The 25,538-nt window shown below is 42.6% G+C and overlaps 2 protein-coding genes, 1 long non-coding RNA gene and 1 pseudogene across 3 annotated transcripts; 3 read left to right on the forward strand and 1 right to left on the reverse strand.

The window, feature by feature from the left end:
- Window positions 1-4,967: 4,967 nt before the first annotated feature.
- Window positions 4,968-6,074, forward strand: LOC136522448 (aquaporin PIP1-6-like; annotated as a pseudogene).
- Window positions 6,075-6,599: 525 nt separating this feature from the next.
- LOC136522449 (26.2 kDa heat shock protein, mitochondrial-like) lies at window positions 6,600-7,729 on the forward strand. Its single transcript, XM_066516268.1, has 2 exons — window positions 6,600-6,907; window positions 7,016-7,729. The coding sequence occupies exons 1-2, from the start codon at window positions 6,667-6,669 to the stop codon at window positions 7,426-7,428; spliced, it is 654 nt and encodes a 217-aa protein (XP_066372365.1). The 5' UTR covers window positions 6,600-6,666; the 3' UTR covers window positions 7,429-7,729.
- Window positions 7,730-13,083: 5,354 nt separating this feature from the next.
- Window positions 13,084-14,207, forward strand: LOC136523096 (26.2 kDa heat shock protein, mitochondrial-like). Its single transcript, XM_066516879.1, has 2 exons — window positions 13,084-13,424; window positions 13,529-14,207. The coding sequence occupies exons 1-2, from the start codon at window positions 13,181-13,183 to the stop codon at window positions 13,921-13,923; spliced, it is 639 nt and encodes a 212-aa protein (XP_066372976.1). The 5' UTR covers window positions 13,084-13,180; the 3' UTR covers window positions 13,924-14,207.
- Window positions 14,208-15,422: 1,215 nt separating this feature from the next.
- Window positions 15,423-15,959, reverse strand: LOC136520554 (uncharacterized). The gene is made up of 4 exons (XR_010775295.1): window positions 15,940-15,959; window positions 15,741-15,851; window positions 15,588-15,657; window positions 15,423-15,491 (listed from the first exon to the last, which is right to left on the reverse strand). It is a non-coding gene; the product is annotated as an uncharacterized lncRNA (long non-coding RNA).
- Window positions 15,960-25,538: the final 9,579 nt, after the last annotated feature.

Genomic DNA, 25,538 nt, shown 5'->3' on the forward strand with positions numbered 1-25,538 from the left:
TAAATGCTCTAGTAATCCTCCAAGTAGTAGTGTTATGGACAACTCATGAGTGTACTGTTGTAATTCGACCTTAGGAACTCGAATGAGTTGTTGTAATTACTGTAAATTGGAGCCAGATGTAGGAGAGAAACTCGCCACTGGAGCCAGATGTAGGAGAGGAACTCGCCACCGGAGCCAAGGCTCTTGGCGTGCAAGTACCCTCGGCTCCTACTGGTTGAAAAGCACTGCATCTCAACCCTACAGCTCCTCTTAGTGCCATCTTTGCTGTGTTGTTTCCTGATGTTTTATCAGATGGCCTGATTTTCATTGCAAAACTATGTTGATTTGGTACAATCTTGTTTTATTAATGAAGTCTCATTGAGAAATGAAAATTTTACCCCTTGCTCCCAAACAATACCTTATGGTTTGTACAGACGTTCAAGATAAAGGATGCTTTGACTGCTCTTGTTACAGCATCTTTACATACAAGACTTCATTCAGTCAGAAACTATGGAGCAAGGTAAGGAACACACTGACCTGAGAATGAGATGCATCCAGATGCAGCAGGTTTGACTTGGTGGCACATTTGAATGGTTCACTATTGTTGTAATGAAGTGTTATTTCAATGGCCTTGGAAGCACATTTGAGTGAGATATAATGAAATGGTATTAGAATTGGTTGGTACTAATTTGTATGTGTTAATGTTGTTACTTGTTGACGGACATGTATTTGAATGGGTCTGAGAGTTGGCGCCAACTATGGTTCATTGGAGCCATAATTTGATTTGAATCCAGTTCATTCAAATTAAATTGCAGCAGCAGGCTTGTGCTGGGCTGATTCAAATCAACTGATTGACCAGCCAAGCCAGAACAACCAGCTGATCCAGAACAGCCGAACAGGCCCAATGGTCTACATTTCACTTCTTATTAAAATTATTTTTCTAAAAAATACCGAGTCTGATTAGTTGTCTACACAACCTCTTATCTAAGTTCACATAGTATAATTTGCTCCTATTTGATTACCTGCACAGGTTCTTATACAGGCTAGCACTCTCTCAAATCATCTTCAGCCTGCATCCGTGTACATGCCCAAATTTCATGTCTCCAACTATATGCATGCTTCGGCAGTTCGGCTTGCACTTGCATCCAATCTACAGCTTCTGCACCCATTAATTGTGCAAAGATTTGCACCTATTCTGCAGGTCGAGCCACCGATGCCGTCGCTAGCTCGCCGCCGCCTCAGCTCCTTCAGCACGAGTTGATTCAAGATAGGTCCCTCATGCCTTGGATTCAACACTCGCAACCAAGAGATCCATATAATTAGTTCACCTAGAAATCATCCCCAGTGGCCTAGATGATCAACCTTCGCTAGTTGAGCACTTACATCACATGCACGTATCATCTCTTCTCTATGGTCTTTATGTCTTAGGGCACGTTCAACAGTTTAGACGGCTGTCGTCTGCAAGCACGGGTCATGTCACATATAGACATCAATACAGACAAATTATACCATGAGTTGTCTTTTAGGCTATCTACAAGATAATTAATTCTTGTACAGACTCATAAATTAAGGTGATAAAAAATGGCTTGGGAGCACGAGCCCCCGTCGTACAACGGTGCTGGAGCGGGCGATATAGCTTGGGAGCACGAGCCCTCATCGTCTCTTCGCGAAGAGACGGCACACCCGTCTCTTGGCTGAGTCGAGTGTTTTTTTTTGCAAAAATAACATCTCCCAGACGGCAAAAAGACGACCTTTGTACGTGCCCTTACTCAACTTAGCTTATGGACTAATAACCTGTCCATTTCATATGAAACTTTATTAATCCATCTAAGGTTGTCACTCAATTATCAAAGTCAAACTAAAACTAATCACCCTTAATGTAATGCAATTTCGTGCCAGCAACCAACCGGATCAATCTGAGCTATCTAGTGCTAGTTTCTACAAGTATGCATCACATCCATTTAGGTCAAGCAACATGTTTTCATACCCTCTTTATAGTACGGCCAAAGGAGAAAATAATAACATAAACTACTCTAAGTGTCTCTCAACGTCAAATGACACTTAGAACTAGCTCGTTCTTGGCCTTCACCATATCTTTTAAAAAATGATCTAAGGCTATCATTAGGGAGCATGAAAACCATAGGAGCCCAGTTAATATGCATTATTGTGACCTCACTAAGCAATACTGCTACATAACATATGTTAGTAACAATGATTGTGTCATCATTAATCACCAATTAGGGATCTAGATGCTTTTAGACTCCTTTTCATTTCTTACAATGATGTTTTATTTCCTATTATTTGGCCTCAAATTTTTTTTCTTAGGGATTGGTTGAGCAATTTCTTTTGTTTAATATCAATATTCTTCTTTCCATATTACTGTTCAACTATGACGGTTGGCTTTTGAACTCATTGTTTTAATCTAGATTGTTGGAATATCATGAATCAAACGGTATATATTTTTTCGAATAATCTCATAATTTCTAGAATCTTTAATAAAATGTGGGGATTTTTTTTCTTGACCAATTCGGGGGAGCAAAGCTCCACCTACTTTTGAGCGAAGGAGCTGCTAGAAGCAGCTCGAAACTTTACAAGGGTGCTGCCCCTGACAAACCGGGGGAAAGATATACAGAGGAGGCGGGGGATAGAGGAATTACGATTATTGAGATTTGAAGCATAGTGTTGTATTTATATGAACTCATTGTTTTAATCTAGATCGTTGGAATATCATGAATCCAACGGTATATATTTTTTCTTTTTTGATTAATCTCATAATTTCTAGACTTTTCATTGAATGTGGGGGTCGTTTTAACATTGTTGTATATATATAACTAGAAGCGTTCCCCGCACATTGCTACGGGTATCAAGATAGAATATGAATGGATTTAGACATTAACCACTGAAAATAGGAGTATGATATTGGTAATGTAGAAACACTTATGAACTTGTGGTGTAATATGATGAATTACCACAATCATAGAGAATGTATCTGCTAGATGGTAGATGGGCGAGATGAAGATGGTTCTAGGTGGTGGCGGTAGGAGTGAGAAGGGGAGGGGAATAGTGGCGATGTGGCAGTTTGGAGCATCGAATGAATGCAAGGGGCCATAGGAGGAGAGCACCAAGCACATGCAACAGGAGTCAATAAATGGAGTCGAAGGGCGGTGACGTGGAGCACTGGAGCAGCAGGCGGCGGTTCTTTCTTTTCCTTCTTTCCGTGGTCGGGGGCGTTTCTCCAAGACAGAACAACACAAGAAGTGCGGAGGTGGCAGCGTGAGTAATGGTTTTTTCTTTTTTCATCTACTACTGAACAATGGGGTCAGGGGTTCATTCGGACCTGTAATGTGTGGGAACCTATAAATTAAGAAATAGATTGCGAATGGATGAACGGATATACGAATGGATGGATTTGGTTGACAAATCTGATTAAACGGTGTGGAATCAGATACTCTCTAGTGGGGTTTTATTTTATAAGAGATAGAGATACATAGATAGATAAATAAATGCTACAAGTAGAATAAATTCCTTCGAGGGGTAATAAAATGTCCTAGCCCATTTAGGTTCTGTTTATAATGAAATAATTGAAAACAGAGAAATAAAGAAGAAAAGAGGACTAGAATGAGTGTAGTGGTAAGATCATACTTATTAGAATCGGACCGGACCATGGTCGGACCGATAAAACACCAAACAAGGGATTGCACTGGTTCGATTTGCTTAATTCGAAAACTATTGAACCGGTCTAAAACTATTGAACCGCTTAAGGAACCAAAAAATTCTTTGTTCAAAATAGCAAACTGCAAAAACCTTTTTTTGAAGGATAATTCCTCAACAGTAATTTACTTAATACCTATTACATTGTATTAATATAATTTTATGAATAAATAAATAACTAAAACAAGTTATGCACCGTGTGAGGATTAGGTCGGAGTGTTGCGTCACTTGAGCGGCTGCGCCTGTGCGTGTTCCTACCGACCTAGACTATCTCCAACAACAATACCTAAAATACAAGACCCATTCGATCTTTGGGTAGCGCTACAGGCAAAGGGTTAAATACCCATTCGACATCTTCTCCAACAATAGGATCCAAAAGAGAATCCTTTCTGAAAATAGGTTTATAGGAGAGATGATGCTCATATTTGGGTTGTGCCTCTCAGGTAACCTAAAATATGTCTCCCGTATAGATACTCTGTTGGAGGCCGATTTTAAGTCTCTTCCTACCTATTTTGGGTTTGAGTGTCCATATAAGTTACTTGTTGGAGACAGTCACATTCTCTCTTCTGGAAACCCATTTTCAGAAAGGATTCTCTTTTAGATTCTGTTGTTGGAGAAGATGTCGAATGAGTATTTAACCCTTTGCCTGTAGCGCTACCCAAAGGTCGAATGGGTCTTGTATTTTAGGTATTGTTGTTGAAGATAGTCTAGGTCGGTAGGAACACGCACAGGCGCAGCCGCTCAAGTGACGCAACACTCCGACCTAATCCTCACACGGTGCATAACTTGTTTTAGTTATTTATTTATTCATAAAATTATATTAATACAATGTAATAGGTATTAAGTAAATTACTGTTGAGGAATTATCCTTCAAAAAAGGTTTTTGCAGTCAAAGCTTGTACAACTATGCGTGTGGCCAGGGATGCCGCAGCGGCTGCCGCCCATTCTGTCTCCTTGTTCTTGCGCGCGTCTGAATTACTCGATACTAATTGTACTACTTGCCCGCCATGACATTCTCAGCCATCAACCATTGATTAATCCCAAATCAGTTTGTCCATTTGCTGCACGCATGACTCGACATGGGTCCTAGTACTAATGCTGTGTCGCACTGTCGCTGCAGCCTATAAGAACACACATGGCTCGTTGACACGTCGCTTCATCCAACAGGCAACAGCACTACTCTCTCAGTCACTCTAGCTCTAGCCTAGCAGCTCGCACTTGACGTCTGCCACGTCTCCACCATCGATCGATCGAGTTCGTAGCTCAGCGAGTTATTCATGGCAGGAGGCAAGCTGCAGGACAGGTTGCAGGCGGAGGAGGACGTGCGCGTGGGCGTGGACCGTTTCCCCGGCAGCCCATCGGCACGGCGGCGGACGACCTGGGCCGCGACTACAGCGAGCCTCCGCCGGCGCCGCTGTTCGAGGCGTCGGAGCTCTCGTCGTGGTCCTTCTACCGCGCCGGCATCGCCGAGTTCGTGGCCACGTTCCTCTTCCTCTACGTGACGGTGCTGACGGTGATGGGCGTGAGTAAGTCGTCCCCCTCCAAGTGCGGCACCGTGGGCATCCAGGGCATCGCGTGGGCGTTCGGCGGCATGATCTTCGCCCTCGTCTACTGCACCGCGGGCGTCTCAGGGGGCCACATCAACCCGGCCGTCACCTTCGGGCTCCTCCTGGCCAGGAAGCTGTCGCTGACGCGGGCCGTCTACTACGTGGTGATGCAGTGCCTGGGCGCCGTCTGCGGCGCCGGCGTCGTGAAGGCGTTGGTCGGGAGCGCGCTGTACGAGTCCACGGGCGGCGGCGCCAACGCCGTCGGCCCCGGGTACACCAAGGGCGACGGCCTCGGCGCCGAGATCGTCGGCACGTTCGTGCTCGTGTACACCGTGTTCTCCGCCACCGACGCCAAGCGCAGCGCGAGGGACTCCCACGTCCCCGTGCTGGCCCCGCTGCCCATCGGCTTCGCCGTCTTCCTGGTGCACCTCGCCACCATCCCGATCACCGGCACCGGGATCAACCCCGCCAGGAGCCTCGGCGCCGCCATCATCTACGACAGCCCGCACGGGTGGCACGGCCACGTAAGTTTGCACAGCTACCGTAGACATACACATACTGATGGTGCCTATATAGACTAATCAAAATTATTATCTTCTGACGACGATTGCAATTGCAATGCTTGCATTGGATTGCATGGTGACAGTGGATCTTCTGGGTGGGCCCGTTCACCGGAGCGGCGCTTGCGGCGGTGTACCACCAGGTCGTCATCAGGGCCATCCCCTTCAAGTCCAGCGCTCACTACTAGTGTACCTTGTTGCTTGCCGGCATACACGGATTCTGCTGCTACATCGGCCGCTCAATGGATCATCACTCCGAATGTATGATGTGTGTGTAACCGAACTTGCTCGAATGTGTGGTTAATTTTCGTTTTTACGTGTTTGCAACCATGGAATGGAATCTGTCATCAATGTACAAATCAGCTGCATGGCTGTGTCCCAATGGTAACAATGCTAATAATAACAAGGCCACAATATATCAAGGCCCATTTACTATGAACATTCACCACTTGTGAACTTGTGAATTGTGATGGGCCGTGGAGTACTTGACACAATTCTATGCTATCCCTTGCATCAGAATTCACAACGGAGGTCCCAACCCCACGGTTCAGCGGCTCACTGGTTCCCTCCATTTCGGTGAACCAAAGTCCAAATTTCCAAAACCCACCGGAACCGAACACAGCTACTCCGTTCCGGTAGACCGCACGAATCGCAAAGCAGGACTCCGAGGAACTGGAACCGTCGATGGCGCAAGATGCGCCTTCTGGAACCTTCTGCCCCCTCGGCCACCCCCTCGCCCAAGAAAGCCCCCAGCATTTAAACCCCCACACACTTCCGTCGCTGTCAAGGCATTTCTCTCGCAGCGCACCGCTAGAATCCAAAACCAAAACACCCAATCGCAGAGAAGAGAGAGAGAGAGGGGTCCATCCATGGCTTCCGCCGTCGCTTCCGTGGAGGTCCCGCCGAAGCCCGTCTTCCTCATGGACATCCTCGCCTCACCGTCCGCCTCCGGGAAGACCGACGCCTCGGCCCGCCACGTCTTCAGCACCGGAGGCGCTCCGCCACGCTCCTCCTCCGACGGTGTCAAGGACTCCACCGGCAAGGATGCCGCCGCCGACGCCGACCGCCCCCGTGAGCGCGACCTCTCCATCCCCAAGCTCTTCACCGGAGGTACGTACCGCCTCGCGTTGGCCGTTTTCCCTTCCCCTTATTTCCTCGAACCTGGTTAGCGAAGTGAAAGAGGGAGAGGGAGCACTGATGATTTGGGGTTTTCTGCAGGCGTGCTGGACCTGTTCCCCGAGGCTGCGATGCGGGACCTGATGCTGGCGCTGGCGGAGGACGGCGGCGCGGCGTCGGCGTCCATGACCGGCTTCTCCCCGCGCGGGTGGTGGGTCTCCAAGGAGGTTGGCGACGCGGTGCAGCTGAAGGTGGCGATGCCGGGGCTGGGGAAGGAGCACATCAAGATGCGGGCGGAGAACAACGTCCTGGTGATCAAGGGGGAGGGCGACAAGGACTCCGAGGGCGACGACGACAAGGTCACGGCACGGTACACCTACCGCATCGGGCTCTCCTCCCAGGCTTTCAAGATGGACCAGATCAAGGCGGAGATGAAGAACGGCGTGCTCATGGTGACCGTGCCCAAGATCAAGGACGAGGAGCGCAAGGACGTGTTCGAGATCAAGATCGAGTAGGGAATGGGGATCGGATGGGTCCTCCCCAGGTCTCCTGTTTGCAGTCCATATCGTAGTTGCGATGAGCTAGCCGTACTAGTAGTAGTTTTAGTTACTGGAGTAGTAGTCGTTTCTGATGCAGAGCAGCAGTGGCTGCGAACGAGAGGGCTTTTTGGTGGTGGTGGTGTCTCTTTCCTGATGTGAGGCAGCCATGTTTACCTTTCTGTTCGCCTTGCAAAGTTTAGTTTCCTGTATGGCGATGATCTCGTGATGAACTTCAAATGGTAATGGCATCTGCAGTTAATGATCAACATCTATTCATGCTTTGTGTATTACTCTATATACTATCTTTTGTCTTTATGAAGTTTCGTTTATTGTTGGCTAGATCCGAACTGAGACGTCGTTTGCTCCAAAGCAACCCCACAGTTTCTTGGATCGGTGATGACTGATAATCTCGTTTCTGAACATGAGTACTAGCAGTGAAATACCTAGTTAGTGATGATTGGGATGTATTTGTATTTCTGGTGTCTCTTCTTTGTGCTCTTGTCGGTTGTTGCATTTCCGCATGATCTATGACGCTGTTTTTTTTTTTTTTTGATAACTGACATATAGATTTAACAGCATCTTACATGTAGAATCTTACAGGTCTCCCAGGAAATGGAAGAAAGTGCCGTATGGTAGGGGCACTGATCAAGCTGCCTATGAATTGCAGCATTACTAGTGAACACAGTGGATACAGAATCAGAGTTGTAGACCTGATGAGCTAACGAGTGAGCCGTGGAGTTCATTGTCCTTGGTATTTTGTGAACCTTAAAATCTGCATCCTTAGTAGCTACTCCCTCCGTCTAAAAAAAATGCAATTCTCGCTTCCCGAGGAGTCAATTGATTTCGACTTTGACCAAAGTTCTAAAAAAATACTAACATTTACAATATAAAATAAGTATCAATAGATTAATGACGGAATATATTTTCATAATAAATCTTAGTTGAGACATAAATGTTAATACTAATCACTATAAATTTAGTCAAACTTTAGCAAATTTGATCGGCATGATTCCCATAATTATATTCTTTTTTGGACGGAGGGAGTAGCAAGAAGGTAGCAGTCATGCTTTTGATGCTCCAATGAGGCGGATTGGAAAGATCAGAGGAATTGTAGTAGTTTGCCATGATCTGGCTATCTGTGAAGAAGTTGTAAGAGCTGGTATTTAGTCTCTGTGCCACCAAAGCATCTGAAGAGGCTGCAATTTCCACTGAATTTTCTATTGTACTGTATGTGTTTTAAGATGGTCAATGGGTTATCTATCTATTGTATGAAAAGAGCATCTAGTAGTGCTGAAATTTTCTCCTGAGTTGTAAATAAATAGCAGCCATCTTAAAATATGAAACATTTTGTTTGCACATTATCTGGACTTCAATTAAAAAGGTTATTCTTTATGAAATGATGTCTCTTCTGAAGGGAAACGAGAGACGCTTTTTCTGGCAGCTATATAGGCCCCGTTCGCTTCGCTGAAAAAAAAAACAAGCCGAAACACTGTTCCGGCTGAAAAAACAAGCTGAAAAATACGGATTATAAGAGATGCGAACAGGGAAGAGTTGATGACTGAGAGCCACTTTTTTTTTTTAACTTGCCACTTGCAATTGTGCCCTCCACTTCTACAAAGTCGACTGTATTGTGGTTCTTTCTATAATAGCTGAACAAAATATGTACCTTGATTGATGCATACTGTGATGTTCCCAAAAAAAAATCATGGTTTGTAATTTTTAAACCTGGCACTGTTGCTTACCATCTTTTGTTGGGGAAATTATCAATATGTCTGAATGTAATGCGCAAAGCCCCTTCAGCACTTCTATAGTCATTAATAGATCAGATACTTGTAACCACTACTGTAGTTACTCCGCTTCTTAGTTTATATAACAGTTAGTTCAGTTCCTACCAAAGATATTCTAGTTTCTACTCCCTCCGTTCCAAATTATAAGTATTATAAGTCGTTTTGACTTTTTTGGTTCATCCATTTTGTTATGTATCTAGACATAATATTATATATCTAGATGCGTAGCAAAATGGATGTATCAAAAAAGTCAAAGTGACTTATAATTTGGAATGGAGGAAGTAGTTGTTTTTCCAACCAACTTAGTAGACTAAGCAACTCCATGGCCCTTGTCAGTTTATAACTGCTGTTTTTTTTCATAACAGTGTCCTATGCATAACTTGCAAAGAGGGAGCCAGATATGCAAGTTTTTCCTAGACACCTTTTTCTTCTGTAGGACCTACACAGTAGGCATGTAGCCTTGTGTTGGTCCTGCGTTTAAAATTTTGAATTTGGGCGTTTGGGAGCAAAAGAGGCCTCTAGTACCATTTGTATATAAGCTGTGCTATGTAACTGTACCTCTTCAGATACAAGAAAGAAAGGGAAGGGGGCAGCAGAGTGAAATTCGAAATTCGAAACAGGCACTGCCTCTGTTACCAAGTCTTGTCTGAGTAATATTCTGGAGCTTGCACCAGCCTTCCAACACAGCAGCCTGATTCCTCACTGCAAGTAAGTTCCTATGTCGATTATTCTGTTTTTCATCCCTCCATTCAGACTTTGCTTGAACTATCTCTTTTTTTTTTACAGAAATCTTTTTCCTTCTTAAACCTGATTCCTTCCTCTTCTCCTCAGTCTGGGTATCAGGCAGATGACGAGTTTAGCCTGGGATCAGTCGGTGATCCTAGCAATCATTCAACAGCAGAAGTGAGCAAGGCTTCATGGCCTTTTATAGCTACTAGTGGACAGGCACGTGCGGCACGCACGTGTCTACCAAAAACAAAAATCTTTTATAATAACGAAATAACAAAACATACATAAATAGTTCATAATTGCGCAACAATATATGCATATTCACAGTGCAACTGTACCGCAATTTGTAAATTTTTGTTACATATACCAACCGGCTTTGTTTCAATTTCACCTCTCAATTCTATCTAAACAAGAGCCATTACTATTGTTGTATGCCACTTTTGAATGCCATCGTAACCCCTTTGGAGTCCTTTCCTGCATGCAGATCCAAGAAACATTTTCAGTCAGTGTAAATAGAGGAAAGAACCATTTGTATCATATAATGATCAATACAACTTCAAATAAAGGAAAGAAACTTTGCATCATGTAATGATCAAACTATTCCTCCACCGCCACTGTCATAGGCGGAGCCGTTTGAAATATCAAAGATCTGAATCATGAGAAAACAGATAGACCTTATGTTTTTTTGGTGTGATGCGTTCAATGAAACGCCAATTATTTTGGTAAAATGGACCACAGAAGCTATATATAGCATTTAATCATAGGAACACTACTGCAATTGGGAACATGTTTTTTTTAGATAATGGGAAACTTGTTAATTTGTTATATTGCTAACTTGTTAACTCATGCATATTATATTCAGTTAATAACTACTGCACATTATGAAAAGAGCATGTTTCAGTTAACATGGTTTTGAAAACAGGACATTAGCATGATTCAGTAATATTAAAAAAACATATAGAGCATCTGCTAGTTGATGATTTTCCATAGCATCGATCAGTTTACTGAAAAGAACTACATGTATTCAGTTGACAACTACCGCACATATATATCTTAAAATGGGTTCTTTTAGTTACCATGGTTCTACAAACAATATATTAGCATGGTTCAGTAATAATCTAGAAAAAAACTTGCATCACAGAGAAGCATCTAGCTCATGTTATTACATAGCATGATTGAGTTATCAGTTAAAAAAACTGAAATGACTATCCTTGATGCCTCAAGTAATAACAGAGCCACAAGTAACTGAAATTAAAAAAAAAAACTACCACTTAAACCCTGTCTTTCCCTCCCTTCTCTCCCTTTGTCTCCCCCTCTCTCCATTCCAAAATTATGAACAACATAAATGGAAGTGGATAGCTAAAATGACTAATTTTAACAATAGTAATAGTACCTTCTATAGAATCCTTAACTCACAATTAATTTGATCATTAGCTTCTTCTCACTTCAAATGACAAACTGAACAAATGTTTAAGCTTTCAGACATGGGTAAGGAAAAGGAAATGCTCTCAGTTAAAATATGCCGCAAATTATTACAGTTTACTGAACAAACAAATTCATACTAATTGCTTAGTATAAAATTGAGCCCAGGTAAAATCCGACAAGTTGTGCACCCGTAGATTACCAGGTTTTGGCTGCCCACGCCAGATAGTGTGGCCTTTACCTGAGTAGAGCCACAAATAAGAATTATGAATCCAAGGAAATTTGGAAATCCTACCAGACTGGACAGTGCGTATGTTATTTAGAATCTCGATCTTTAGGATGGAAACTCCATACCTGCCTGCTGCCTGCAATCCATGTTGTGTTCCTCCCCTTAGTCCACTTACCCTCCTTTTCGAAAGTAGTTTAATCCTCAGCAGCACCAAGAAGAGACAAAATTTCAGTAAACACCATGTTATAAAACTCACGTGCACTCAAATTAGTTAGTCAAGGAATTCGCCTACATACATATCTCTATGGCTTGCTTATTGGGCTAACCAGAGAAAAGAAATCCTGATGGAGATGATGAAATAAAGCTAGATAGCAGCAGCAGTAGTGTAGAAAAAAACATTCAGTAATCATCAATCATGTTCTAAGACATCCTCAAGAGGCCATTTAAATAAAAGGCTGCACCTCTACTACGTTCAGACTACTGCACACACATGAAACAAATTGAACTCACATGAATATTCAGACTTTATTAGACGAGAGCTCAAAATGGTAATAAACAAACTTTGTATCAGCTTGCATTGTTTCATGGCCTTTTTATATCTGTACAACTAATTAATTCATATTTTGCATCTTTCTGTGGTTATAACTTTGCTAAAAACAGGCAGAACACGGAAACTCGTGCCAAATTACTGATGAGTCTCCTAGCAACGGTTGGGAATTGTGATGCCATCCCCAACATGATGATAGACCATGTTCCATGTAACCACAAGGCAGTGACAGATTTTGGTGCCTTGAGTTGTAATTTGGTTTGCATAGGCTGCCTAAAAACTCCATGCTAGGCCCTATATATTTTTGTTGTAATACTGTTGTGCTGATGGACCTCCTAGATATTTTTAGTAATCGGTTACCTTGATGTAAATTGATTGATTTTCGTGAACAAGTTCTAAAAATTTATTATCCTAAAGACTCTCTTGGGTATATAGAGACAAAAGATCTCTGGTGGACATATTTCATCTAGTCAAAATTTGAATTTAAAATCCAGTTTCGCCACTTTTGCACCAGGTTCCATCCTATCAATGGTCCTGTTCGTTTCGCTGAAAAGTCATGCTAAAAAGCACCGTTCGTTGTTTTGTTTGTATCAAACATCAAAATGGCATATCAAACCATCAACATATCAACCACACAGTATATATTGATTAATCCCAAAAAAGTGTCATAAACTGGAACCGTCAGTCCCAGCCCCACGGTTCAGCGACTCCATTGGTTCCCTCCATTCGGCTGAACCAGAACGCCAAATCACCGGAACAGCTAGTACGTCGTCCCGGCCAAAAAAAAAGCACGAATCGCAAAGCAGACCGGGCGAACTGGAACGGTCGATGGCCCCCGATGCGCCTTCTGGAACCTTCCCAGCCCCCTCGGCCATCCCCTCCCCCAAGCAAACCCCAGCATTTAAACCCCCCACACACTTCCGTCGCTGTCAAGGCATTTCTCGCAGTGCACCGCTAGAAGCCAAAACCAAAACCCCAGTCACGAACACAGGAGAGAGAGGGAGGGATCCATCCATGGCTTCCGCTTCCGCCGTCGCTTCCAAGGGGGTCCCGCTGGCCGCCCTCCTCAAGGAGCTCCTCGCCTCACCGTCCGCCTCCGGCAAGACCGCCGCCTCCTCCCGCCGCCTCTCCATCTCCAAGCTCTTCTCCGCCGACTCCAGCGAGGACTCCAGCGACGAGGACTCCAGCGACGAGGACGCCATCGCCGCCGCCCGCAGACGTGAGCGCGACCTCTCCATCGCCAAGCTCTTCTCTGGAGGTGCCGCCTCGCGTTGGCCGTTCCCTTCCCCGCCTTATTTCCTCGAACTAGGCTGGTGAAGCGAAAGAGGGAGAGAGTACTGATGATTTGGTGGTTTTCTGCAGACGTGCTGGACGAGGCGACGAAGATGCGCCTGCTGCTGCCGCTGACGGAGGATGGCGGCGCGGCGTCCAGGACCGGCTTCTCCTCGCGCGGGTGGTGGGTCTCCAAGGAGGACGGCGACGCGGTGCAGCTGAAGGTGGCGATGCCGGGGCTGGGGAAGGAGCACGTGAAGATGCGGGTGGAGAAGGACGTCCTGGTGATCAAGGGGGAGGGCGACAAGGGCGACGACGACAAGGGTCCGGCTCTGGCACGGTACAGCTACCGCATCGTGCTCTCCTCCCAGGCTTTCAAGATGGACCAGATCAAGGCGGAGATGAACAACGGCATGGTCAGCCTGACCGTGCCCAAGATCAAGGACGAGGAGCGCAAGGACGTGTTCGAGATCAAGATCGAGTAGGGGATCGGGGATCGGGAATCGAATGGGTCCCGGGGTCTCCTGGTTGCAGTCCATATCGTAGTTGCAGTGAACTAGTCGTAATCGTAGTAGTAGTTCTACTGGAGCAGTCGTTACTGACCAGATCATGATCGTCGTAGGAGTAGTAGTTTTACTGGAGCAGTCGTTTCTGATGCAGAGCAGCAGATGCTGCGAACGAGAGGACCTTTTGGTGGTGGTGGTGTTGTCTCGTGCCTGACGTAAGGCAGCCATGTTTTTACTTTTTCTGTTCATCTTGCAAAGTTTAGTTTCCTGGATGGCGATGATCACTGATGATCTCGTGATGAACTTCGAATGGTAATGGAATCTGCAGTTAATGATCGACATCTATATGAGCTTTCTGTTATTGTGTTCTCGTGTATTGTTGCATTTACTATCCTTTCTCTTCGGGCTCAGTGGTTCTAGTATAAATAAAGTGATCCATATGTACTAGAAAATGTTGAGACTATTATTCACACAACGTAAATTAACACTACTTGTGGTTTACATAGAAACTTTTTGTTTTCATCATGCCTCATCTTTATTTCCCCTCCCTCTTCCTTTTTAGCATAAACCACTTCTCTCTCACCAAGCATATGTAACTTTTACAAGCCGCTATAACAAATATAGAGTACCTATTTTTTTATCCGATCCTACATAACATTTGGAGCTGCAAGCTAGAAAGTAGCGTTGGGAAGACCTCATGAAGTAGCGTTTATTGTGGGCAAGATCCGAAACTGATCATCTTTGTGAGACGTCACTTTGTCTAAAGCAACCCTGCAGTTTCTTGGATCGGTGATGACCGATAATCTCGTTTCAGAACTAAAGAGGGACCTTTAGTCCCGGGTCATCGAGCCGGGACTAAAGAGGGACCTTTAGTCCCGATTGGTGTTACCAACCGGGACTAAAGGCCCTCCAGCCGAGCAAACGTGGCTGCACCCTTTAGTCCCGGTTGGTAACCCCAACCGGGACTAAAGGTTCATTTTCTTTTTCTTTTTTTTGTTTAATTTGTTTTCAGTTCAGTTACATATATTTGTTTAATATATAATATGTTTTTACGTATGTATTCTACGCTGCTAATATAAATACACGCACGCATATAATTATATCTAATTCTCATCTCAAGCATTATTATATTCGAATAAAGTATGAAACTATATATATTATAGATATATATGTATATATACAACACTTTCATAATCTTGTTCTCGAAAATAACGATATCAATAAACATTTAATTTACATCATTTATTCCTTAGGATCAAAGTAGAACTCGCCGTTGAGATTTAGCACTTTTTTCTAGAAGAAATCCTACTATTGACTCTTGAACTGCTTTCAGATGGTCTTTTTGCATGACCATTTGTTTCCACCATTCAGTCTTGCATTTGAAATAAAAGGAAAAGTATTAATACATATACATATATTCATTTAAAAATAAATAAAAAATTGATATATACGTACTCTGAGGACATCTTCAGGAGTTCTTATGCAATGATAAATTCACAAACGTAGTATCCACACAAGTTATTAACTGGTTGCTGCCGCAAACACCACTGTACGAGAAGAAGATTATTCTCATCATCTCACACGTAAATTGAAGTACGATATAGTAATTAAACACGTGGGGAAGTATATATAGTACAACTTACTGGTATTTCAACTACATTAAGTGGTGCCTTGCAATCCTTGCGGTGTTGCCGAATAAACTCTTTCCAAACCCTGTGCGATCAATAATGTACGATCGTTAATAAATTATGGCAAAGTCTATTCAATAATAGTTGTGCGCGAGAGATCGAAATTACCCCTGGATAATGTCTATCATATCTTGGTATAGTGCCCACTCTTTTCTCAACGAGTCCAAGATTACTAACCGACTTGAGTTTAACTCAATGACAATGAGTATCCAGTGAAACCTGCATTGGTTTATACACACACGTACATGCATATAAGTTGTATTGATATTACATAAAATGTGTAGACTACATTATTATTAACACTTACTCAAAGTTGTACGGGAAAAGTATTATTGTCTTGTCGTGCTGCTTCACAAAGAACCTCATGATATTCTTCTATGCTTCAGATACCCAGTGCTCATTGACAATAATATCGGTTTTGAATACGATATAAGGATCAATGAAACCAACACTGGTGTCTTGTATTTTTTGGAGCTCTGACATCTGGAATCTGTATATAAATATAAGTTACATGTGAGGATAATTATATACACGTATACATGGAAGTGAGTTTATTAAATAAAAGTAAGAATCACTTACAAACAAAATGAGCTAATGATTGATTTGTCCAGAGCGTCCATGTGGTATAGTTGATGCAATTCTTCGAAACTAATATGTAAGATGTCATCGCCACGGAAGTAATGATGGTCTCTAAATCTAACAAAGATCCACTCCTCACCCCTGCCACACGCCTGCATGTACCACTTGTTGAGCAAGTACATTTGCGTACCCAATTCATTCAGAGCCGCAGGGTTGTACAGACTTTTGCCAAATTTATAAGTCTTCCAGGTATCAACTTCTAGGTTCTGGATTGGAGCTTTGCCCGTCAATTGATCTAAGGTTAAACCAGTTAGTTCAAAAAAGCATTAAGGTCTTGAACCAACACTTCTTCAGAGTTGTCTGGTCGATAGACTTCTATGTTGAAACCATTTTCATTAGCAACAACAAGATTTTGCATTGGTTGCTTCTGTTGTCCGAGCTGTGGGACATCCTTCCCTGATGCTCTTTTCCTTTTCTTATGTGCATCATGTGACTTCACGAGGGAGCGGTCATAGTCTGATAGTGGCGGAGGCTTATGAACTTCAAGCATCTTTTTCTTGTGAGCTTCGACCTTCTGCCTCAGCAGATCTCGTGGTATGTAAAAGTACGGCTTCTCCTTAAGCTTCGCTTGTCTCTGCTTTTGGATATCTATAAAAAAATCTTTCACTTTTTTTTGTCTTCTTCAGCTGCTATTTGCTCATCAGTCTTTTCAGGAAGTATTTCTTGAGAAATAACTCTTTTTTTTGGGGTCTTCTTTGCCGCCGGGACCTTAGACGTCTCTGTAGTGCGTCGCTGTGGAGGGGGTGGGGCGGTGTTGGAGACCGGCGTGGAGGCGATGAGGCCGGTGTTGGAGTCCGGCGTGGAGGCGTTGGAGATCGTTGTGGAGGCGGTGGGGCCGGTGTAGGAGTTGGAGATCGTTGTGGAGGCGATGGGGCCGGTGTAGGGGTTGGAGATCACCGTGGGGATGAAGTCGTCTCGCCCCCCGCGACGCTGTGATGAGATGGGGAATGAATGATTGGGCTAGGCTGGGGGGGAGACCCTGCTACAAAAACAAGTTGTGAGTCAATTATTTTTGAAGCCAATATAAAATTAATGGAAAATAATATTTCATTCACTTTCATTCGTACCTAGGGTGAGGTAGGGGAAGCAGTGGCGCCCCAGGAATGATGATGAAGCATTTGCGCCATTGAATAAATGTCTTCTCTGCTTCTCCTAGTGTCTTCTCCCCGTCGCCGCCTTCAATGTCAAGAGGAACATTGCTGTAACCTTTGAGCACTCTATCGATCGAGACGCTAGCATATCCAGGTTGAATAACTAACCCATGGGTTTTGGTGTCTTCGTTCGGTCTATTGGAGATACAACCCCGACAGCCACCATGATTGATGCATTATTACCATCTGGAATATGCAGCTCACATGTTGTTAGAGGCTCGGTAATGTCATCAATAGGGAAGCGCAACCCAGCGTCATCTTGAATAACTAGCAGCTCCGTAGAAGCACAACTGCTTTTTATCTGACCAACGGGGCTAATGGTGACTCCCGGCGTTGATTGCGATTGCATTTGACTCATTACTAGCTGCACTTGCCTCTTGATCTCCTCCTGCATTCTTGCCTCAAGAGATTTTTCTCGTTCACGTGATTCAAGCAATGCTTGTCGTGACTTATTAACAAATTGCTCCAATACACGGATTCGGTCTGCCTCCTCATCCTTCTTTCTCTGGCGGCTTCTGTAGGTATCCTTGTCTGCTAGGAATGCTCGTAGCCATGAAGCCGCCCCATAGCCTCTTGTTTGACCACCGTGTTCGGGATTCTCTAGGGCATATGTTAATTCATCCTTCTCTCTGTTGGGTTTGAAAACACCACTATCAGCTTCTTCCCTAGCACGAGCTAGTCTCTGTGTTGCTCTCTCAATTTTTTGGCCAAAAATTAGCTTGCTAGTGTCTGGGTCTAGGCTTCTCCCATGAGCGTAGAACCAATTTTTCGCGTGTTGAGGCCAGTTCTTCTCTATTGTTTCAGGTATGATTCCCTTGGCAGTAATATCTACTTCTAGGTTCTGCCACTTGGGAATAGCACTCCTATAACCACCTGATCCCATGCGATGATGGTATTGCTTCTATTGGGGCATTCTGCTGATTCCTTATCACACGTTCCTCACTCTCTTGAGATGTCTTGTATTGTATGAAGTCATCCCAATGGGACTCCAACTTGACAAACGCCTTAGCATTGAAATCCGGCGTTTCATTCTTCAAGATAAACTTTTTATACAATGTCTTCTTCCAACTCTGGAACAATGTTGCCATCTTCTTAATTGTCCAATCCCTCACTAGCTCCTTCAAAGCATCATCTGCTTGTAATGTGAAATGCTGAGTGATATCTCTCCAAGCTAGGTTCTTATCACGATCAGATACAAAACTAACATTAGGAGCGGATATCTTCTGCTTCCATTCACAAGCACTAACTGGGATCCTATCCCTTACAATGAACCCACATTGATTGACATATGTTTGAGCATGTGGTCCCAATGGTTTGCCGGTGTCGGTGTCGAATTCTGATATTATGAAACAACCCTCTAATGGCTTTTTTGGCCCTCGGACTTTTCTACTCTTGCCGGTGGTTGATGTAGATCCAGAGACCAGCTACATGAGTAGAAACACAACGATTAACAACAAATATACGTATGCATGCATCTATAAGAGATGATAGATAATCGAATATACCTCGCCAGTATTTTCTTGCGCGACAATTTGTTGATCTTCAACCACCGGGATATTCAGGATATCCTTATAATCAGCAAAGTACTGACTCGTGTCATCTACATCTGTATTGGTGCCGGCGTTGATAATATCCGTCATTATGTCATCATTCAAGTTATCATCCGGAGCAGCCATTTGTATCTTCAAGATAGATAGAATTACTATGGCACATAACATAAGTACATGTGATAACACATATAGAATTACTAAATCCAATTAAATATAATAACACATAATATTTCATAAGGATAAACAATAATAAGGTATAGGCTTTGGAATCGAATCAAAAACACTTTCGATCCAAAAACATGGAAATAAGTACATGTATATATACACATAGAATGATACAATTTTCTCTCTCTTTCAACACATAGAAATAAGTGCATATGTATATATCTCTAGATATGCATGTGATAACACATAGAATGTCTCTCTAGATACAATTTTCTCTCTCTCTCAACACATGGAAATAATTAAGTACATGTATATATACACATAGAAATAATTAAGTACATATATATGTATACATATAGAATCTCTCTATAGATACATGTGATATAGATAGAATTACTAATAAAATATCCAAGTGATATATAGATAGAATTACTAAAATAAAATATGCATGTGATATAGAGATAGAATTACTAATAAAATATGCATGTGTCAATTACTAAAACAAAATTAAATCTAACATATATATAGAGAGATAGAATATAATTACTAAATCCAATTAAATAAAATAACACACATATATCTAGATAGAATTAATTACTAAATCTAATTAAACCTAACATATATACATAGATAGAATTACTAAATCAAAATTAAATCTAACACATATATAGAGAGATAGAATAATAATTACTAAATATATCAAAAACTATAATAAAAACTATCTAAAAAGTACTAATTAAATTTTAATACATTTAAATCTAATTAACATATATCAAAAACTATCTAAAAACTAACTAAAAAACTAAGAATAAACTACTAATTAAATTTTAATACATTTTAATCTAACATATATATCAAAAACTATCTAAAAAAATATGGCCGAGCTAGCTAGCAGGCTAGGGGCGGATGGTGGGCGTGCTGTCCGGCCACGGGGCCGAGCTGAGCACCTCGCGCGAGGACGACGTACGGCGGAGACGAGCTCGACGGCCACCGGGCGAGGCTCGACGACGAGGCCGGGCGGGGGTAGACGACGACGGCGGCGCGACAGAGCTCGACGCGACCGGACGCGGCAGAGACGAGATCGACGTGTAGATCGAAAAGTAGAAGATGAACAGAGGAACCGTTCGATATATATAGGCCGGGACCCTTTAGGCCCGGCTGGTAACACCAACCGGGACTAAAGCTCCTTTAGTCCTGGCTGGTAAGCCGAGCCGGGACTAAAGGTCCAACCCTTTAGTCCCGGCTCGGCTTACCTGTCGGGACTAAAGGAGCTTTAGTCCCGGTTGGTGTTACCAGCCGGGACTAAAGGTATTTTTGGGCAGGCAATTCCGCCCACCCTTTAGTCCCGGTTCCTGGCCTGGGACGGGGCTGAAGGTCTGAAAATTTTGGCAGCCCGCTAGAGTAATTGGAAAGGTCTGTGATTTTGATTTTGTTCTCCTTGTTTAATACTAGGTTAATCAATTAATTCTATAGCAACTTCAATACTTTGCAATATTTATTTTAAAAAATACTATTGATTAACTAATTATTTATTGTAAATAGGAAAATTTTGTAACCTAAACTTTTTAATTTCTTTTATAAATATAGAATATAAATGTTAATAATACTAAGTATTTTGTTAATGCAAAAATATATTTGTAACTTAAAATTAGTAAAACTAATATTATTCGATAGGAAATTTATTATCACATTATTGTAACGTCAATGTTTCAATTTTTTCTCGATTTTTTGACCAAAATGACAGGAAATTTTTGTTGAACCTATAAAAATAAAGAAAATATAGTATTTTTGTTCTACAACTTTTTCAAATGAAAAAATGTCCTATATAAGGATTGTATATCTTGATGAGTTGAACAAACTTAATATTGAAAACTTTTCAATTTGAGACAATCTAGGGTTTCGAAAACTAGTTTGTAGGCGTCGAAATTTAAAAATCACAAATTTGAACTATCTAAACTTTCTCAAATGGAAAGTTGACCAAAACAACAATTGTATATCTTGATGAGCTGAACAAACTTGGTATTCAAAACGTTTCAATTTGAGACAATTTAGGGTTCCGAAAACTAGTTTGTAGGCATCGAAATTTAAAAATCACAAATTTGAACCATCCAAACCATCTCAAATGGAAAGTTGACCAAAACAACAATTGTAGATCTTGATGAGTTTAACAAACTTGGTATTCAAAACTTTTCAATTTGAAGTCATTTAGAGTCCATAATACTAGAGTCAAAGTGTTGTTTTTTCATTTGACCAAATTTGACTTGGTCAAACTTGCTCAAATGAGATACTAAATGACCTCAGATGAAAAATCTATGAGTACCAAGTTTGATCATCTTAGCAAGATCTACAATTGTTACATAGCTCATTTTCCCATTTGAGAAAGTTTTATCAAACACTAGTTACAAATTCTTGAATCTCATATAGACTTTCTAAAACTATGTCACACACTTATGAAATTTGAACTATATTTTGTTCAAACTTTCTCAAATGAAAAACTGGCCTATATAAGGATTGTATATCTTGATGAGCTGAACAAACTTGGTATTCAAAACTTTTCAATTTGAGACAATCTAGGGTTACGAAAAATAATTTGTAGGTGTAGAAATTTAAAAATCACAAATTTGAACCATCCAAACTTTCTCAAATGGAAAGTTGACCAAAACAACAATTGTAGATCTTGATGAGTTTAACAAACTTGGTATTCAAAACTTTTCAATTTGAAGTCATTTAGAGTTCATAATACTAGAGTCAAAATGTTGTTTTTTTATTTGACCAAATTTGACTTGGTCAAACTTGCTCAAATGAAAAAACTCTGAATACCAAGTTTGACCATCTCAGCAAGATCTACAATTATTACATAGCTCATTTTCCCATTTGAGAAAGTTTTATCAAACACTAGTCATAAATTCTTGAATCTCATATAGACTTTCTAAAACTATGTCACACACTTGTGAAATTTGAAACATATATTAAATGGGAAAATTGGTTCTGTAGCACCGAAAGATCATGAGAATCATAAAATACCATCGAAAGAACTCTGTCACGTAAAATACCACCGAAAGATAGACCTGTTACATGAAAGTAGCATTCCGTCACATTTCCATCACGTTAGGAAATAACGCTGTCAACTCCATCCACCTCCACACAACTTGAAAAGGCAAAAACAAAACAAAACAAAAAGAAACGCCAAAGTATCATGTGCACGAACGCCATCGACAGCGCCGAGACGACCGTGAACGCGTATAGGTGCACGAACGCCATCGACAGCGCCGAGACGACCGTGAACGCGATGAACACGCCCGCGATGGTCACAGCGCGGTAGATAGAGAGGAACGACATGGTCTCGGGCGCGGCTGGCCATCCGGTTTAGGGCGAAGCGGGTTGCCATCATTGCATGTGCATAGCGGCAATAGGTAGATCTCCGAGCTCAGCACCATTTTGATCGGGCCGATCCCCACCGAGAAGAAGGCCACGAAACCGCACAAGGTGAGCCTGATGATGGCGATGCCGCTCGGCAGTGCACCGCGCGCGAGCAGGGATTGCAACGCGGCCAACACGGCAAGGCACGCCGTGATGCCGATCGTGCTGATGTATAGCAACAACTTCCGGTAGACGCGGTCAACGAGGACGATGACGACCACGACGAACTGCAATATGGCAACGCCCACCGCGATGGTGGCGCACAGGAGCTGGCACCGTCGTGATGCTAGATTCACGGAATATGTTCGATTGTAGTACCGGTGGCCTGCTGGAAGAACTGCCCGGTTACCAGCATCTGACGGATCACTGGCGATGGCCTCAGCAGCTCCCGTAACGTCGCCTTGTCGGAGGCAGTGACGCATGCGGTGTGGCCTCCTCGATCTCACTCCAAACTCCTCGATCGCGTGCCGGAAGCCGAGGAGGTTCTGCCAGGCAGTCTGACGCGGCCCAAGAGCTGCGTGTGCTGACAGGCGGTGGCCAACGTTGGGTGTTGTGTGCACATGACTGAATGGAATCGCGTTAGTGGCATGCGGATCAAGTATAGACATCTCGCCGGAGTTCATCATTTCTACAGGCAGTCCTAGCGAGCGGCAGATGGATGGAGGAAGGAGCCTATCGTGTGCTCGTGTGGGTGGAAGATGGAACGGCCGTTAGCCCCGAATGTCACTCAACGTGATGGAATGCTATTCTCAGTTAACGTTTCCATGATTTGATGGTATTTCACGTAACGGAACTCTTTTGGTGGTATTTTACGATTCTCGTGATCTTTTAGGGCTATAGAACCAATTTTCCCATATTAAATATATTACAATGTGAAGTCATAACATATTACATAATATCCGTCTCTAAAACATAATATATTAAACATGCATCGTTGTATCATGCGGGCACAACAGTGAATTTCTTCTTGACGTATGACCCTTGGTTATGATCTTGTCGTAACCATGGAGTGTCTTCATCATTTAACATGATGCTTGGATCTTTCTTCACTATGAAGGGTGGAATTCGGACATTTCTTTCATAATCTTCTGACATGTCTGACTTGTCTTCAATTCCTACTATATTTATTTTCCCAGAAAGAACTATGTGGCGCTTTGGCTCATTGATCATTGAGTTGATGTCTTCGTTTTTTCCTCTCTTTGATTTTGTAGACATGTCTTTCACATAGAATATCTGACTCACATCGACAGCAAGGACAAATGGTTCGTCTTTGTACCCAATATTGTTAAGGTCCACTGTTATCATTCCATACTCTTTGTCGACTGTTACCCCTCCTCCGGTCAGCTTCACCCATTGGCACCGAAACAAAGGGACTTTAAAATTAGGTGTGTAGTCTAGTTCCCATATCTCTTCTATGCGGCCATAATATGTTTGTATATTCCCATTTGGATCTGTGCCATCTATACAAACACCACTATTTTGACTGGTGCTCCTTTTATCTTAGGCAACTATGTAAAATGTATTCCCATTTATCTCATACCCTTGGTACGTGAGGATATGCCACGATGGTTGCCTAGCCAACAAATACAGTTATTCATCAATATTGTCATTGCCTTGACATTCTTTTCGCAACCAACCACTGAAACTTTCCATGTGTTGACGCCTAATCCAAGCTTCAGTCTTCCCTGGAAACTTGGATCATAAGAACTCCTTATGTATCTTGATGTACGGATGCACCAATGACGAGTTCTGAAGAACTGTGTAGTGTGCTTTATTGAAATAATCGTCTTCCATGCCAATATATGTTTTCTTCCCTAAAGTTCTTTTACCACTGAGTCTCCCCTCGTGTCGTGATTCGGGAACACCAATCGGGGCAAGGTCAGGAATAAAGTCAACATAGAACTCAATGACCTCCTCTGTTCCATAGCCCTGGGCGATGCTTCCTTCAGGCTTAGAACGGACTTTCACATATTTCTTCAAGACTCCCATAAACCTCTCGAAGGGGAATATGTTATGTAAGAACACAGGTCCAAGAATACTAATCTCCTTCACCAAATGAACTAGGAGGTGTGTCATGATATTAAAGAAGGATGGAGAGAACATCAACTCAAAGCTGACAAGACATTGAACCACATCATTATGTAGAGTAGCTAGTTCCACTAGATTGATTGCCTTCTGAGAAATTGCATTGAGGAATACACATAGCTTCACGGTGGCTAGACGTACATGTGGAGGTAGAATTCCTCTTAAAACAACTGGAAGCAATTATGTCATAAGCACGTGACAGTCATGGGACTTTAAGTTTAGGAATTTCTTCTTTGGCACATTTATTATACCCTTTATATTGGAGGAGAATCCCGATGGGACCTTGATGTTGCTTAGACATTCGAACATGCTGTCCCTCTCTTCTTTGCTAAGCGTGTAGCTAGCAGGACTTAAGTAATGACGTCCATCATCTGTCTTCTCTGGATGAAGGTTGTCTCGTTCTTTCATGCCCTACAAGTCCTAGCGTGCTTCAAGTGAATCCTTTGGCTTCCCGTACACACCCATGAATCCTAACAGGTTCACACAAAGATTATTTGTCAGGTGCATCACGTCGATTGCGTTGCGGACCTCTAGGACTTGCCAATAGGGTAGCTCCCAAAAGATGGACTTCTTCTTCCACATGGATGCGTGTCCCTTAGCATCTTTGGGAATAGATCCGTTGCTTCGTATGTAGTGGTGGACAATTCATTTAGCTTCGGAAGCATCTTCTTTATGAGGTTCAATAAATTCCCAAATGCCTTATCGGATACACCATTCTTTGTCTTCCACTGTAGCAATTCCAGTGTTGTACCCAGCTTTTTTGCCCCTCTTCGGCCGTCGGGTATAGCAACTTCCTATGATCCTCAAGCATGCGCTCGAACTTAACTTTCTCTTTTTTACTTTCGCATTCTTGTTGTGCATCATGAATGGCATCGCTAAGAGCATCACCGAGATCA

Source organism: Miscanthus floridulus, chromosome 18 (assembly GCF_019320115.1).
Source record: "Miscanthus floridulus cultivar M001 chromosome 18, ASM1932011v1, whole genome shotgun sequence".
Lineage (NCBI taxonomy): Eukaryota > Viridiplantae > Streptophyta > Magnoliopsida > Poales > Poaceae > Miscanthus > Miscanthus floridulus.